This window comes from Girardinichthys multiradiatus, chromosome 12 (assembly GCF_021462225.1).
Source record: "Girardinichthys multiradiatus isolate DD_20200921_A chromosome 12, DD_fGirMul_XY1, whole genome shotgun sequence".
Taxonomy (NCBI): Eukaryota; Metazoa; Chordata; class Actinopteri; order Cyprinodontiformes; family Goodeidae; genus Girardinichthys; species Girardinichthys multiradiatus.
The window spans coordinates 32412505-32429150 of record NC_061805.1 but is presented as its reverse complement, the minus strand read 5'-3'; the positions used below and the strand labels follow the sequence as shown (position 1 = coordinate 32429150).

Sequence of the window (16646 nt, the reverse complement as noted above, 5' to 3'; positions counted from 1 at the left end):
GGGGACTGTACTCTCACCATTCCTTTTCACTCTGTACACCTCAGACTTCCAGTACAAGACAGACTCCTGTCATCTGCAGAAATACTCTATTGACTCTGCAGCTCTTGAATGTATCAGCACGGCCTGGCGCCTGCTCACAGTGCCAGAACCACTGGTAAATGGTTTACTGACCATGGTATCACTGTGCTCAATTGGCCTGCCAACTCTCCTGACCTGAACCCCATAGAGAATATGTGGGATATTGTGAAGAGAATGTTGAGAGACTCAAGACCCAACACTCTGGATGAGCTAAAGGCCGCTATCGAAGCATCCTGGGCCTCCATAAGACCTCAGCAGTGCCACAGGCTGATTGCCTCCATGCCACGCCGCATTGAAGCAGTCATTTCTGCAAAAGGATTCCCGACCAAGTATTGAGTGCATAACTGTACATGATTATTTGAAGGTTGACGTTTTGTGTATTAAAAACACTTTTCTTTTATTGGTCGGATGAAATATGCTAATTTTGTGAGATAGGAATTTTGGGTTTTCATGAGCTGTATGCCACAATCATCCGTATTAAGACAATAAAAGACCTGAAATATTTCAGTTAGTGTGCAATGAATCTAAAATATATGAATATAAAATTTTCATCATTACATTATAGAAAATAATGAACTTTATCACAATATGCTAATTTTTTTAGAAGGACCTGTACTTCTTAAGGAAGCTTAGACCTTCAGTGTTTGCAGCAAGATGCTGCATATCTTCTATAAGTCTGTTGTGGAGAGTGTGATCTCTTCTGCCATCATCTGCTGGGGTACCAGAATCAGAGCCAGGTATTTCAAAAAAAGAGGATTCTTCATAAAATGAACATTATGGAGAACCCTGAGCATCTTCTTCATGAGACTATTGTCCAACAACGGAGTGTCTTCAGTCAGAGGCTTCTTCAGATCTGCTGTAAGACAGACCACTACAGGAGATCCTTCATGCCCACAGCCATTAGCATCTACAACGGCTCTTTGAAGAAACCTGCATAATATGAGCTACAACATTTACTTTCCTTCAGGATTAATATAGTGTTTTTGAAGTGAATTTAAACTGAATAACCCAGCTGTGGTTTTAGGGTCAGTGCACAGTTCTGCTTGAAAAAAATTATATCAAACATGTTCGATAGAATTTTTAAACAAAGCTATTCCACAAGTAGACCAAAACCATATTGCAGTTCTCAATGACATGGAATAATTGGGCTCTGTTGTGCAGTTTAGAGGGCTTACAGTGAGGGCTTTGTCGCACTTAATTTGTTCCAGTTTTAAAACATATTTCTACATTAAAAATATTATTTTCTAAATTTTAAATCCTAAAGACTTTTTTCAAAGTCTTTTGGTCAAAGGCATATCCTAATGCATTATAAGGTTATGTTGATTTGGTTGCATTTTCAGCAATCTGTTTAAAAACACTACAAGCTTACTTTAATAAAACACAAAAGTAAACTTTTTTGTTTTTACATTTGAAAACAATCACCTTTAAAGACATGAAAATACATCAGTGCAAACATTCAAAGAGGCACTTTTGCATTTAAACTTTATTGGTTTGGTAGGAAACTGCAGTAATCTACTGCTGAGAATTTAAAAACATTACCTAGAAGCCTCTGCACAGGATCATGTTTTGTTAAGGGAGCCAACAAAGAATCTGTAGAACCTGGACACCATGGTTTGTTTGCATCATACTTTCAGGTAAGATCTCCCATAGGATAGTCCTAATAGTTTCTGAACTTTAAAAACAACATGGCACTTTATCTTCAACCATGCAGGTCTACAATCTAGAGCATATGGATGATTTATAATGGCAGTACATTAGCTGAACCTTTCAGTGGAAAACAGCTTTCAGCCACTGTTGGGAATGATTATGGTAATTAAACAACAGAGGTGGAGCTGAGACTTTTTAAACTGGTGTTTTCTAATGTGTAACAGCTCTTAAGTAACATCTCTTTAACTTATTTTGTATCTGTAATTTTAGGAAATTTGGGCACATTAATGGGAACATCTGAAGTCATATTTCATTCATATATACACACCACTACATGATTACAAAGCCAACAAAAATAATTTTAAAAACTCCTCTCAACAGTGTAATCACAGGGCTCTGTCAGGTATTCCAGTTCCTTTTGTCCGTTACAGGAAACAATTCAATGTGGTAAAGAAAATTAGCTTATATGACCAATGATACTTGAGAGAAATCCTGCAGGGTCTTTATCTTTGGGATTACCAGCTTCCTTCTGTGAGCATCTGAGCAGCAGGAGGTGTCCATTACGCCAACGCTGTGACAATCGGTGCAAAACTACAGTCAAAAAGCTAGCCGTTGGTAACCATGTAGTTACTGCAAAAGGCAGAGCTCGATCAGGCTGTGAGGTCCCAACTACTCGTCCGATCGCTGGCTGGGGGTTGAATTTCGCACTCTCTCGTAGAAGAGCATGTATGCGCTGGAAGACAGCACCTCCTGCAGGCTGGCTTTCCGCACAGAGTCGTCTGACACCCAAAGCCACTGACAGCTGAAGGGTGAGGCGCTGCAGTGCGAAGGAGGGCTGCGGCGGTAGGTGACGAAATGTCCTGAGTGCATGTCGCCATGGTGAACCAACACCGCGGTAAGCTGGAATAAATACTCTGTGGACCTGAAGGAAACACAACGAGATCAGGACATCAGCTCGGTTTGAAAATATCTACACGTCCAACTTGTGCATCCCTACAGATGAGACAAAGTACAGCGTGCTCCACTTTCTTGAACTGTATCACTTATAAAACAAATTGCAGATCACCATCTCCAACAATGTCAAACATACTCATCATCATTTAAAAAAAATCATATACATTATAATTTATGCTATAAATGCTAATATATAACACTTATGTTAAAAACACTGCTCTGCTTTCTAAGAGTTAAACAGATGATGTTAATTTCAGCCATTTGCCACTTTACACCTTTGCAGTTTTGGTCTTATTGTGCCCAGATTTATTTAGGAACTAAAAGGAACCATCTCCCAAAGGAGGTTTTAAACCAACCACAGGTCAATTTGTCACCCTTTTGACAACTAACGATTTGAAATTATTTTCTCTAATATATTCATAGTCTGGTGCATGGAAATATGATTAATAGTAAATTAAACATCTTCCAGCAGGAGGATGCTCAGTTTCATTTTGGTTTGGCTCTGGTCCAAGAAGGGAACAGAACCACAATCAATGTAAACAGGGGGTAAAGTGAAATCTACAGAAAATAGCTTAAAACCAAAATAAATATTAAAGCTGCAAGCAGCCTTGAAGTCCCTCGCACAACAGCGCAACTCGGCTTGTGCAGCGACCGCGGGAGTCTGGCATCGAAGAGGCTGCCATTAGGTTCCACACATCACCACTAGGAGGGACTTTGAGCGACATGCCATATGATCTTCTGTAGTGCAGAGTTCTCATCTGGCGAAAAGCATTTAAAATTTGGGGAAAATCCGACCTTCCAGATGGAAGCTGCGCTGAGTTTTTTATTAGTGGGCGGAGCTGAAATGATGTCATGAACTGACGGTGGCAACATGTTCAGCAACATGTATACTACATGATGATGTATACTACATTTCATGTGGATCCGATGATGTATGAGGGAGATAGAACAGTTGAAATGTCCTAGGTGGCGCTTACAATGTAATGTAATAGAGGTGTTTAGGGGCTGACAAAGATCAAGCATATTTGGTTTGGAGTGAATCGGACCATGCATACGTAATTTAGAGCCAAACATATGGCAGTGGCGTGACATCAGAATTCGCCACGCCATCATAGGCTCACCCTCAAGCTAAAACAGTCAGTACTGGCGACTGTCTAAGACCATCATGTTATATGTTACTTGGGACAGTTTCACATTGATTAGGTGAAGAACAACAAACATTGACTCTCTAAAGGAAAACATGACACTTCCTGTTCTCAGGGGGCGGGGCTTGAATGATGTCAGCATCTGATCAGTGAATATTGTTGAGGGTCGAGGCAGATCAATCCCAGAAGGTTTCAGGTCTCTGTGACTTTCCTTGTAGCAGCTATATCAATTTCGTCTTTTATGGCGAGAAGTCATATTTTGAGGCGAGGCCACGCCCACATGCTTTCATGTATCAAAAAGCTTTTGATAACTTTTGATCCCCAATGCCTGAAGAGTTTACTGAGTGATTTTCAAGTCTCTAAGTCAAAAGCTGTAGGATGAGTTCGCTCAGATATGCGGGCTAGAAACAGCAAAAATGGGATCAAAATGGCAACTTCAATCCACAATGGCCGACTTCCTGTGGGGTTTGGACCAACGCTCCAAGAGACTTTCTTGTAGGTCCTGACAAGTTACATATGTGTACCAAATTTCAGATTCCTCGGTCAAAGCATGGCTTGGGGCTGATTTTTTAAAATATTCTAGGGGGCGCTGTAGACAAATTAGGCCACGCCCACCAAATATGTCATCAGATCTCTGTTGGGGACTGGACAAGGTTCAATCACATGGTGCAGATCAGATGATATATGTGGAATTTAGAGCCAAACGTATGGCCATTGCGTGACGTCTGATTTCGCTGCGCCGCCATGGCCACGCCCTTTTATGAAACGTCACTGTGCTTCAAACGAAGTTAGACCCACTAGTTATCTGTCTTCTGACACACTTTCAAGTTGATTGGGTCAAGAGGGTCAGAGAGGCACCTTTCCAAGTGAAAAAAGTGACTTCCTGTTCTGAGGGGTGTGGCTTTGATGATGTCAGCATATGACCCCATAGGATCGTCGAGAACCCGAAGGTCCTCCTTCATGCCACCTTTGGTGTGATTTGGCGTTTTGTTGGGAAAGTTATTGCATTTTTTTAGTTTGGGCGCGAACGCCAAGTTTGTGTCCCGGCCAGATCCCCTAAACATGGCCGAAAACTCAGGATTTTGTTAACTTTTAATCCCCCTTAACTGCATGTTGACGAAATATGAAGCCGATAGCTCAAAATCCCTAGGAGTTTGTTAAAGTTCAAGGTGAGTAAAAGTGAAAAACAGCCAAAAATTGGCCTTTGACCCAAAATGGCTGACTTCCTGTGCGTTTTAGGGCATACCCCTAGAGACTTTTTTTCTTGGTTTGATGTGTGCCGAATTTCAGATCTCTACGACTTACGGTTCGGCCTATCTCACGTTTGGGGGCGTGGCTAAGTGGTTTGGTCACGCCCACTTACGACGACATTAAGGATCAAGAATTTCACGCGGGGGACAATTGTGGGTAAAATTTGGTGAGTTTTGGTGCACGGCAAAGTCCCCATATTGCCCCGCAAAGACGCAACGGAAAAAACAAACAAACAAAGAATAAGAATTCTTGCGATTACAATAGGCCCTTGCAGTTTTCCTGCTCGGGCCTAACAAAAAAAATTAAACAAAGACGGCAAGTTTTACCACTATGTAGAATTACCTCTTCTTTAAATTCTACAGCAAAAACAACATTGAAGTTCTGTAAGCAAATGTTTTTATATGTCCTCTCAAGTTAAGAGGCTTACTTCGTCAAGTTTTGAGTTTATTAAGCTCTGCTTTTGCAGCTTTGCATTAAAAACTAAAGTTAACCCTAAGTTGGCATTGCTACATGTTAATTTTGTGGGGAGTATCTCTTCAAAATGTGTTACCCCAATTTATTTATCAGTTTAATCTTGTGTGTGTTTACTGAATTAGATCAGTTCTATTGTGTTGCGTATGTCTGATTTTAACCTTTGTTAATCACTTGTCGTTACACTTTATCTGTATTAAAAGTGGTCTACAAATAAAGACGTGTTCGTATTCGAAGGTTCCACTGTTTCCTGATAAGTGGGCACCCTCCGCCTGTTATTGAGTATACCTGAAGTCATATGTGAGGCCGAGCTGTGGGTTCAAACCACAAGAGAGAAGAAATACAGACGAACCGGTTCCATTAGAAAAAGGTTTGTTGTTGTTATGATGTTCTGCATCTGGAACAAGAAAGTACAAGCGTGAAGTGAGAAAAAGCGAAGGGAAAAGGATGCTGATAAAACAAACACCTGGGGATTCCAACGCACCGGTCCCATTAGCTTTCAGCCGTTCTGTGGAATCATCCAAACATTCTGTCTTTATGGCTTTGGGAGCAGATGTGAGCCACTGACTCCTCTGTGTGGAGCTGTTGTGTTTGTAGCAATCCATCGATAGATATTCTGTAAACTGGACGTGCTCCTGTCTTTTGATGGGGGTTCCTTCGCTGGACCACGTCAGTCTTTGTAGATGGATACAGAGGCACTGAGGGAGCTAAAGGATACGAAACAAGGGTTACAGTTATTCTTCCTTTATTTAGTAAAAAAAAAAAAAACGGATTACAAATACCTTTCCAAGTTTCAGCTGTTTAACAAATGCTGTCCTCTGGCTTTCTAAAACTTGCCCGTTCCTTGTCGTTCCTTGTTGAAGCTTGAGAACAACGTAAAGACAATCGAGATCAAAGGTCGACCAGCACACCCCATGTCTGCTCAGAAGCGAGGTCTTTTTTTTTTTTTTTTTTACAGCTACTAAAGCAGGTATACCTTTGTGCAGTTTTCACACTCCACCTCTTTGATTGTTTCTGATGAAATAAAATGCTGCAGACACTGATCTAGAGAGAGAGGTCGACCCTGAGGAGAAAGATATTTTAAATGAATAGAGACAAAAACCAGTTAATGATAAGGGTTACAGTGCCTTTCAAAAGTATTTACAGAGCTGGAGCTTTTCCAGATTTTGTCACATTACAACCACAAACGTCCATGTGTTTTATTGGACTTCTATGAGGTAGACCAACACAAACAATTATTGTGAAGTGGAATAAAAATGAGAGATACTTTTCAAAGGTTATTTACCAATAAAACGTTTGGCATGGATTTAGCCCCTTTGAGTAAATAGTAGAAGAATATTTTTTTAGGGCATGTCTCTACCAGCTTAGCATTAGAATTTTTTGCCCATTGTTCTTTACAGATCAGCTCAAGCTCCAACAGATTGGATGGGGAGTTTCTGACAACATATACGTTCATAGATGTCACAACGACATGTCATTCCTCTACAGCTGCTTTTAATAGTCCCAAACACTGGACATAAATTTAAAGGAGACAGAGTGTTTTCTGTTATAGCTCCCAAACTTTGGAACTGTTGAATGTCTTGTTTTATCTTTACTTATTGTAGTGTCTACAGCACTTTGGCAAACTTGCTTTTTTAAAATGTGCTTCATAAATAAACTGGATTTGGATTTTGGATTCAATTGTAGCTCAGGCTGTATGTTTAGGATCTTTGTATTGCTGGAAGATGCTCTTGGCTGCATCTGATTAATGTTATCCTTACCCTGCATTCCCACGGAGGTGGACAGCTAGGTATTGATAGGTGTGCAGTTGTATCATACCCTTTCAATTTTTAGATGATGGACTGAACCGTTCTGCGAGATGTTCTAAGCTTGCAATATTATTTTCTAACTTATCCTGCTTTAAACGTCTCCACAGCTTTATACCTGACTTGTCTGATGTGTTCCTTGGTCTTCATGATGGTCTTTGTTCACTAATGTTGTCTAGCAACCCTCTGAGGCCTAATTTATACTAAGTTTAAATTGCCCACAGGTGAACTCTGCCTGGGATTTTATTTAGGAGTACCAGAGTAATACATATTAATTCCCCACTTTTTAGAGTTGGATTTGTAAAACCCTTTGAGAACCATACATCTCTTTCTTTCCACTTCACAATAATGCACTACACAATACAATAAATTTAAGTCTGTGGATGTAACCTGACAAAATGTAACAAAAACTGTGCATTAATAATATTGTAAAGGATAATTTTAATACTACAGCCATTTTAGCTTACCCACTGAGGAAGAGGGATCGACAGAGAGAGGCTCTCAAATGAGTCATATCGCACTGGACTCTATAAATGAAAAAAGACAAAGTTGAGGTGTAATTCACAAAATGACTAAAACTAGTAAGTTACTTAGTTCTATATGTTATAAAGAACGCACTTGGATTTCACAGCGCTTGCACCACATGTTGCTCGTTAGACGACCGTGAAAAGGATGCTGGAACTTCCAGGGACCCGGGATCGGATGAAGAGGAGCTGCCAAAAAAAAAAAAAAAGACAAACACAACTGAAGCTCATTCATTGCTGGTTTTACCAATTAGACCTTTTTTTTTTCCTCATACCTCGACTTATGCAGGCCACAGCCTTGTCATCGTCTTCAGGAGGAGACTAGAAACAAAATAAACACACAGTAAGTAGGAGAGCATTTTACCAAACACTCAGGGCTATGCATGTGGATCTGGGAACAGTATGGGAATATGTGCACCCGCAAAGAGAGATTGGTGTGAATTTTGCAGTTTGGCATCCCTAGTGGGTGTGGAGAGAACTTGCCTCAAGGGACTGAATGTCAAACAAATGTGTGACTTTGGGTTGCCGATTTCGCTCCTCCTCTAGTGAAGATGTGAGGACATGAAAAAGTTCATGTGCATCCTTAAGAGAGGAGATACTAGATTTTATTAAGACAACACACAATAAATTATTGTTCCAGTCAGAAGTTTACAATCACCAATCGCTGGCATGGATGTAATATTAATTTGAGGCTTATAATTATGCATTCAAAATCATTGTTTTTTCCAGGGTGGAATGACTAAAAAAAACACCTTTAATTATTTTTAACAAACAAAAATATGGTGCTCAAGTTTGATTTCATTTTGTTTTTCTCTAACCTACACAGGGTCTAAATGATACACACAGGCTAAAATGTATACATAACAGGAGATAAATCTCCATTGGCGAAGTTGCAAATGGGCTGCCTGCTTTTTTTTAACCCATTAACAAGCTTCTGGCATAATTCTGCTTGAATATTTGACCACTCTTTTCATCAGAATATGCAGAACTCCTTTAAATTAGTCGATTTCTTTGCAAATATCAGGCATTTAAGTATAGTCTACATTTTAAATAGGTTCTGAGGCAAGGACATTCAGGAAGCCATTCAGAAAGCTTAATCAGAACCACTGTTCATGCGTGTTTCGAATCATAGCCCTGTTGGAACTGCCAAATATGTCCAAGTTTCAACCATGTGACCCAAACTGTCATCCTCAGATAATAGCTGCTCAAACGTCGACACCTTGAAACTCGACTGAAAGTTGCAGCTGCCCATGTGGACAAGCCAAATGCCTTCCAGAAAAAGGTTTTACAGTCAGACGAGAAAAGGATTGAGCTATTTAGACACAATGGCAAGAAGAATATGCAGAGGAGTCAAGATGAGGCTTTCATACCGAAGAACACAACCAGCTGTCAAGCATAGTGGTGGCACCAACATGCTGAGAGTCTATTTTGCTGCCAATGAGACTGGTGCATTGCACAGAGTATATGTTAATGGCTAAAAAGTTCATGGTGAGGTGCAACTTTCTTAAGGACAGTTATTCAATAATAAGAGTGTAGGGTCTCGTTTCTAAATATATTGGAAGTCGTCTGTTGTCTAATCATTCGACCCTGGAAAAATAACAGTTCAGGTGCATCATTAAACATCCACAATGAGTATGATATTCATGATAATGATCAGTATAAATACAGTTCTTATTAAAAGAAAACAGTCTGCAGCAGTATGGTTCAACCTGCTCCTCAAATGAGCTGATGTGCCAGCGGTACAGTCTGAGAACATCCAGAAGGCATCCAGCATCTAGAACATGCTCGTCTCCAGGCTCCTCACTGGACAGAGCTGTCACGGCACAAAGCGTGAGGTGGTAAAAAAAACCATTGGTAGGTTCTCTATGCTCTTACCTATTTTAAGCGTCAGCCACTGCATACTGACCTTTGAGCAGTTGCAGCAGGGTGGAGGACAGCTGGTTGTCTTTGCATGACTGGATCGAGGGCAGACCTGAAAACTTCTCCAGCCATCTGATGAAAGACGGACATGCTGCCAAACCCTGAAGCAAAGAGTTCAAGAAGCAGGTGTTGCCTAGGTTCAACAGACCTGGGACCATACCTGTGGAGAAACACAAACCATAGTAAATTGCAGCCTTAAGCGTTGTGTTCTTTATATTCTGTAGATTTAAATGCACACTCTGTTACAGTAGCTTCAGGTATAACGCGTTTTACTTTTTTCTTTAAATTTTGAGTTTTTGCTGGTACTTTCGTCATGTCTGACATTGTTACTAACCATTTTCCTTGTTTAAAACAGTCAGGGAAATTGTTTATGTGGGGAAGAAGCCAGCCAACTTTCCAAAGCCAATTTAATCTCCTAATCAGCTGACAAGGAAGTGCTGCTGATGAAACACAGGAGCAAATAAGACAATAAAAAACATCAATACTCGAAAATGTGAGATGCCTGGCAAACAAAAACCAAAAGAATAGATGAAATAGAGGGAACGTGGATCCCATACCTGCAGCAAGATTAACTGAACTCTAAAAACCTGCATTTCAAACAATGCAGATGCTTCTTTAGCAGTTACATACTGACGCTTGGGGAATACTCAATATTGTATTCCCCAAGAATGCAATAACAGTTCGTTAAAGTTTAAAATTGGTTCAGTTTAATTCCCCTCAGACCAATTTTTACCTCTGTTCCTCTTTTTCTTCTCAGTAATTGGGCCCCACAGCACGTATACTCCAGCTGCAATTGCAGCCGCGATCCCTCCGACGACACCCCAATTTTTTACCATCTTGTTCCTGAAAAATAAAGCAAATGGAGAACTGAGGAACACGAATGGAGATAAGTGACAAACTCAGGAGAAGAAATTATAAAATTCTTACTCAGACCAAGACTGTTTTTCTGTTGTAGTTTGCCATTGCTGAGTGTGCACTGGGGCTGCACAATATTAGGAAAACAGGCTAGGTCTATTCAGCCTTGCCCTGTTTAACGTTCAGACCTTTAGTGTAGTGTGCTGCTCATGACTGTTGAAGTGAGAGTTAACAACATAGAAAGATCCAAAGAGCTGCCTGAGGCCTTCAGAAAGAAGATTATAACAGTTGATGAGTCTGGTAAGGAATTTGAAGAGGTTCAAAAGAATATGATATCAAATTCAAATTCAAAAATACTTTATTAATCCCAAAGGGAAATTAAATGTTGTTGTAGCTCATATTATGAAGGTTTCTTCAAAGAGTCGTTGTAGATGCTGATGGCTGTGGGCAGGAAGGATCTCCTGTAGCGCTCCGTCTTACAGCAGATCTGAAGAAGCCTCTGACTGAAGACACTCTGTTGTTGTAGGACAGTCTCATGAAGAGGATGCTCAGGATTCTCCATAATGTTCTTCATTTTATGAAGAATCCGTCTTTCCACAATGATCTCCAGAGGTTCCAGAGGAGTCCACAGAACAGAACCAGCCTTTTTTATCAGCTTGTTGAGCTTTTTTAAGTCCCTGGCTCTGATGCTGCTTCTCCAGCAGATGATGGCAGAAGAGATCACACTCTCCACAACAGACTTATAGAAGATATGCAGCATCTTGCTGCAAACACCAAAGGACCTAAGCTTCCTCAAGAAGTACAGTCTGCTCTGTCCCTTCTTGTAGATGGCTTCACAGTTGCATCTCCACTCTAATCTGTTGTCCAGGTGAACACCGAGGTATTTATACTCCTCCACCACCTCCACTTCTTCTCCCATGATAGAAATAGTTTTTTGACTTATTCCTGTTTCTCTTAAAATCTACAATCATCTCCTTTGTTTTAGTCACGTTCAAAATGAGATGATTGTTTCCACACCATGCCACAAAGCGGTCCACCACCTTCCTGTACTCAGCTTCTTGTCCATCTCTGATCCACACCACGACTGCAGAATCATCCGAGTATTTCTGCAGATGACAGGAGTCTGTCTTGTACTGGAAGTCTGAGGTGTACAGAGTGAAAAGGAATGGTGAGAGTACAGTCCCCTGTGGTGCTCCTGTGCTGCTGACTACCTGGTTAGACTCACAACCCTTCAGTCTCACAAACTGTGGTCTGTTTGTCAGGTAGTCTTTGATCCAGGAGATTGTTGAGGCCTCCACCTGAGTCTTCTGGAGTTTCTGACAAAGCAAATGAGGTTGGATTGTATTAAATGCACTGGAGAAATCAAAGAACATGATCTTCACAGTGCTGCTGGCTTTGTCCAGATGACTGTGGGTTTGTTGAAGCAGGTGTATGATGGCATCTTCAACTCCAACTCCACAGCGATAAGCAAACTGAAGGGGGTCCTGATGGTTTACTGTTTGCTTACTCAGGTGGGCCAACAGGAGTCTCTCTAGGACCTTCATGATGTGGGACGTCAGGACAATAGGTCTATAGTCATGGAGGACTGATGGGTGAGTTTTCTTTGGTACCGGAACAAGACAGGAGGTCTTCCACAACACCGGAACCTTCTTCTGGGCCAGGCTAAGGTTGAAGAGGTGCTGCAGAATCCCACAGAGCTGCTCTGCACAGGCCTTCAGGACTCTAGGGCTGACATGATCTGGACCTACAGCCTTATTCCTATTCAGTCTCTCCAGTTGCATCTTCACTTGACTTCTTGAGACACACAGGTGGAAGGGGGAAGCAAAGGAAGCATCAGCATCTTCTGATATGGTTGAAGGCAAACATGTAGAAGCAGAAGGGTCTAGGGCTGAGGTGGAAGATAAAAAATGTGAGGTGTTACTGGACAGCTGTGGGTCCTGTGGGTCAAAGGAAGGTGGGATGTCTGTTTGGCTGTGAGCAGGAGAGGAGGATGCTGAGCTTGTTTCTGAACTGGACCTATTGAAGAATAAGTTCAGTTCATTGGCTCTGTCCAGACATTCATCGGTCTGATCATCCTTCTGCTTGAAGCCTGTGATCTTCTTCATCCCTGTCCACACATCTCTGATATTGTTTTGCTGGAGCTTGCTCTCCAGCTCCTTCTTGTACACCTCCTTTCTGTCTCTTATCTTGACTTTAAGTTGCTTCTGTATAATCCTCAATAATTCTCTGTCTCCCTTTCTGAAGGCTCTTTTTTTCTTGTTAAGCAGGTCCTTCAGGTCACTGGTGATCCAAGGTTTGTTATTGGGGAAGCATCTCACGGTTCTGGTGGGGATAATGTTATCCACACAGAAGTTTATATAGTCGGTTACACACTCAGTCATGGCATTGATGTCCTCTCCATGTGGCTGGCACAGTGCGTCCCAGTCTGTAGCCTCAAAGCAACCTTGCAGAGCTTCTTCAGCTTCCTGTGACCATTTTCTCACAGTCCTCTTTATTACAGGTTGCCTCTGAACAAGGGGCTTATATTTCGAGCAGAGAAAAACAAGATTATGATCTGATTTCCCTAGAGGACGTCTTGCTGTAGAGATGTATGAGTCCTTGACATTTGCATAAAACAAATCCAACGTTTTGTTTTCTCTGGTAGAGCAGCTGACAAACTGTTGAAACGTTGGAAGTGTAGCAGAGAGTGAAGCATGGTTAAAATCACCAGAAATTGCCACAAAAGCATTGGGGTTTAGCAACAACTGAGCTGATGGCATCACATGCAGTGTCAGCAACAGCGGAAGGTAGAACGTAAACTGTTGCCTAAATAACACTGGTGAACTCTCTGGGTAAATAATATGGACGAAAACTTATTGCCAACAGTTCAATATCTGGACTCCAGAGTTGACACTTCCCAGTTACATGTTCTGGATGACACCATCTGTTGTTCACAAGTACTGCCAGTCCACCTCCTTTACATTTGCCGCTCCTCTTTAAATCTCTGTCTGCTCGTATGGTTAAAAAGCCCGGCAGAGAGACACTGGAGTTGGGGATATGATCCTGCAGTTTTACTGAGCCATGTCTCAGTAAAACACATAATACTGCATGCCCGGTACTCTGGCTGGGTCCTTTGTAGGGCTTGGAGTTCATCCAACTTGTTTCCCAACGATCTCACATTGCCCATCATAATCGACAGAAGAGATGGTTTGAACTTCCTCCTTCTCTCTCTTCTCTTAGCTCCTGCTCTGCATCCACGTCGTGTGCTTTTCAACTCATCAGGGATTTGGGGTTGTAGTTGAAGTATTATTTGAGCTTTTGAGATATTAATCAGCTGCTCCCGGTTGTAAGAAACAACCCCGTTGCCATGGCAATGCATCATAACAAATGTCCAAAAATAGAAAGTATTAAGAAAAATCTTCCAAGCTGCACAGCATCCGACACCGGAGAGGACAGTCGTCCAAAAAAAAAATATCAACTGTATCCACCACCAGAGGAACAGTCCCCAAAAAATCCAAGAGTAACAGAGCTACTCCAACCTGCTGCCACCTTGAGCGGCACAATTCTAGAATCAGTCCTTTGACTGTACATTCCTATGACTTAAAGCCCTTGCAATAAAATGCCATAGAAAAGGGTTGGCATAGTGAAGGATAGTGTATTTTTATATGAAATAAAAGCAACCAGATCATGTACATTTTTATTTTAGATTTCTGTGTAAATATTTCATTAACGCGGTGGTTTTTACACTCATACAATAAGAGTCTCATACCACAGTGCCAAAGTTAAAAGCATTAAGAAAATAAATGTTTTCACTGGTATCGTGGCATCTGGACTATCTTTGATTAGCTCTAGTTCACGGTCAGACTTGCTAAAACAGAACTAGATTATCCTTGCCTGAATATAGATTCTATAAAACACAAGTTGTTTTGTGAAATCGTTTTTCTAGAAGTCAAAAATTTAAAAATAAATTCTGAATTTTGAAATCCGGTTGACTTGAATAAGCAAAAAGGTATCAAAGATCACAAACTGTCATGAAGAAAATAAATTCAGTGAATTATCTATTCAACGTCACTCCACAAATTTTACACCTGATTTAAATCTTAATTTCCATGTGTCATTATTAATATCAGACAATCACGGGTTTATCACTAGTTGATCACATACAACCCAGAGTCTATCCTCACCCTCCGATCTTTAGTAAATCATTTATCAGGTTTAAAATGTCCTGTCTAAGATTATATTGTTTTAACTCATCTTTCCAGTGGGGGAAAACGACCCAAAACGTAAACAGACGAGCTAGCTTTAGCCTTCAGGCTAACTTACCAACAACACCGAGGCCAGGCTCCCCTACGAACAATATATCGATTGTGCAAATGTAAAACATCCAAATGCCTTCCACAAAATAAAGACAAGTGCGTTAAAGTGTCAGTAAACATATGAGGTTTAGAGGCAATAATCAAACTGCGTGCTCGCTCTCCATAGACGAACGGAGGCGGCCTACTGACCTACACTCAGCTGTCCTGCTGAGATCTGACCCGGGCCACTAACTTGTGTGCTACTTGGAGATTTTACCTGATTGCGTGTCCTGTGCCAAGGAACTCCCCCACAAGCTTATCCGAGCTTTCTGGTCTGCACCACAACATCCTGGTGTTCATGTGGAACCACCGTCCTGAAGAGATTGTTTCCACACGGACTCGATCAAGAGCACACCCAAACAAACAAGAAACGTGATGAAGTGTGACGTTCCTTCAAATTTGAATTCACTATACAGAAGATCTCGAATTAACTATTGGAGAAAAATGGATCGTTGAATGCGATAAAACAGATTTTATTTGATAATGTTGTATAAATACAACAAATGCTTCTGCAGGCCTATGGATGAGAGGTTGTCTCCTCATATTGCCAATTTTGTTAAAGAAGATTGCATTATTAACGTGTTTATCAGAATCAGAATAGCTTTATTGCCAAGTACGTTTTTGGACATACAAGGAATTTGTTTTGGCGTAGTCGGTGCAATACAGTACAAATTAAACAGTATAAACATATCTACAATATAATATAAATATATGTGCACAGTTTTAAGTGAGTGAGAATAAAATTATTTAAATTTGTAGGAGTTGGCTGGAGTATCTACTCATTTTACTATATATTTAAACTTTTGCAACATAAAAGACATCATTTTCACTAAGAACATGTCTTGTTTAACAAGCAAAGGCTTCAGCAGGTCATTAAAACAGCAAAAACCTAGACAAAAGCAACAACACCCCTACACCTATTCCCTTTTATGACTATGATGCCTTGCAAAATATTTAAACCTCGTAATCGTTTTTTGTTTTTTTGTCAGGCTACAGCCTTAAACTTCAGTGTACTTTATCAGTAAGCATGGTCCACCTGTGTGTAAATTAATCTTAGTTTAAATCCAGTTGTTCCATGAAGGTTTGTTAGGGAACATTAGTGACATAAGACATAATGGAAACCAAGGAAGACAGCAGACAGGTCAGCGAGAAAGTTGTAAAGAAGTTAAAAGCAGGTCTTGGTAATATCCCAAGCTTGGACCATTTTATAGAGCTATGTTTAATCCATTATCTGACAATGAATAGAGTAAAAACGCAACAGCAGACAGTCATGTCAGTTTTTTGGAGAACAGCTAAGATGAGGTATCTCAGCTAAAGCACATTAATTATTGCAATGGTAAAGTGGATGCAACAAAAACGTGATCAATTGGAGGCTCTCTGGAAGTGTCTCGCTGTTTGGTAGGCAGCCTCACACTCCCAGAACAAACTCCTCTCAGTGCAGAAAATCTACATAACTCTTCTTGTGTCACAGCATGCTTTCCCAGGATCTGCTCTCACTCCACCTCGTTGATCCGATCTTCAATCATGCCAGCTTTAGTGTTTTGTGACTCTTCTCCTCAGTCTTCTCTTTTCCCACACATGCCTTCTGACCTTTTAAACTTTCTTATCCTTAGATGCTAATACAGCAACTTCTTAACTGTAGTGTCTCTATAACTCTTCTGA

The 16646-nt window shown here is 40.8% G+C and overlaps 1 protein-coding gene across 3 annotated transcripts; it reads right to left on the bottom strand.

Moving 5' to 3' along the window:
• Positions 1-1543: 1543 nt before the first annotated feature.
• On the bottom strand, positions 1544-15331 carry usp30 (ubiquitin specific peptidase 30). Of its 3 annotated transcripts, XM_047382656.1 has the most exons (14): positions 14953-15170; positions 10529-10638; positions 10130-10235; positions 9782-9955; positions 9585-9688; positions 8359-8457; positions 8151-8196; positions 7970-8064; positions 7819-7878; positions 6523-6609; positions 6329-6409; positions 6031-6253; positions 5835-5943; positions 1544-2647 (listed from the first exon to the last, which is right to left on the bottom strand). In XM_047382656.1, exons 4-14 carry the CDS (start codon positions 9951-9953, stop codon positions 2395-2397), a joined length of 1329 nt encoding a protein of 442 aa, XP_047238612.1. In that variant the 5' UTR covers positions 9954-9955; positions 10130-10235; positions 10529-10638; positions 14953-15170; the 3' UTR covers positions 1544-2394. The 3 variants fall into 3 exon arrangements, with proteins under 3 accessions (XP_047238612.1, XP_047238611.1, XP_047238610.1); XM_047382655.1 differs by lacking the exons at positions 10130-10235; positions 14953-15170 and adding an exon at positions 15202-15331; XM_047382654.1 differs by lacking the exon at positions 10130-10235 and having other exon boundaries at positions 14953-15169.
• Between the last annotated feature and the right edge of the window lie 1315 nt (positions 15332-16646).

Bases quoted from the DNA above. Each gene is read 5' to 3' on its own strand.
- usp30 (XM_047382654.1), bottom strand. From the start codon at position 15,065: ATGTTTACTGACACTTTAACGCACTTGTCTTTATTTTGTGGAAGGCAT. The intron at 9,689-9,781 runs GTCAGTATGCAG...GTGCCGTGACAG, and splicing joins CCTGCTGCAACTGCTCAAAG to CTCTGTCCAGTGAGGAGCCT. The intron at 6,610-7,818 runs GTAAGCTAAAAT...CTTTCTCCTCAG, and splicing joins CGATCCCTCTTCCTCAGTGG to GGTCGACCTCTCTCTCTAGA.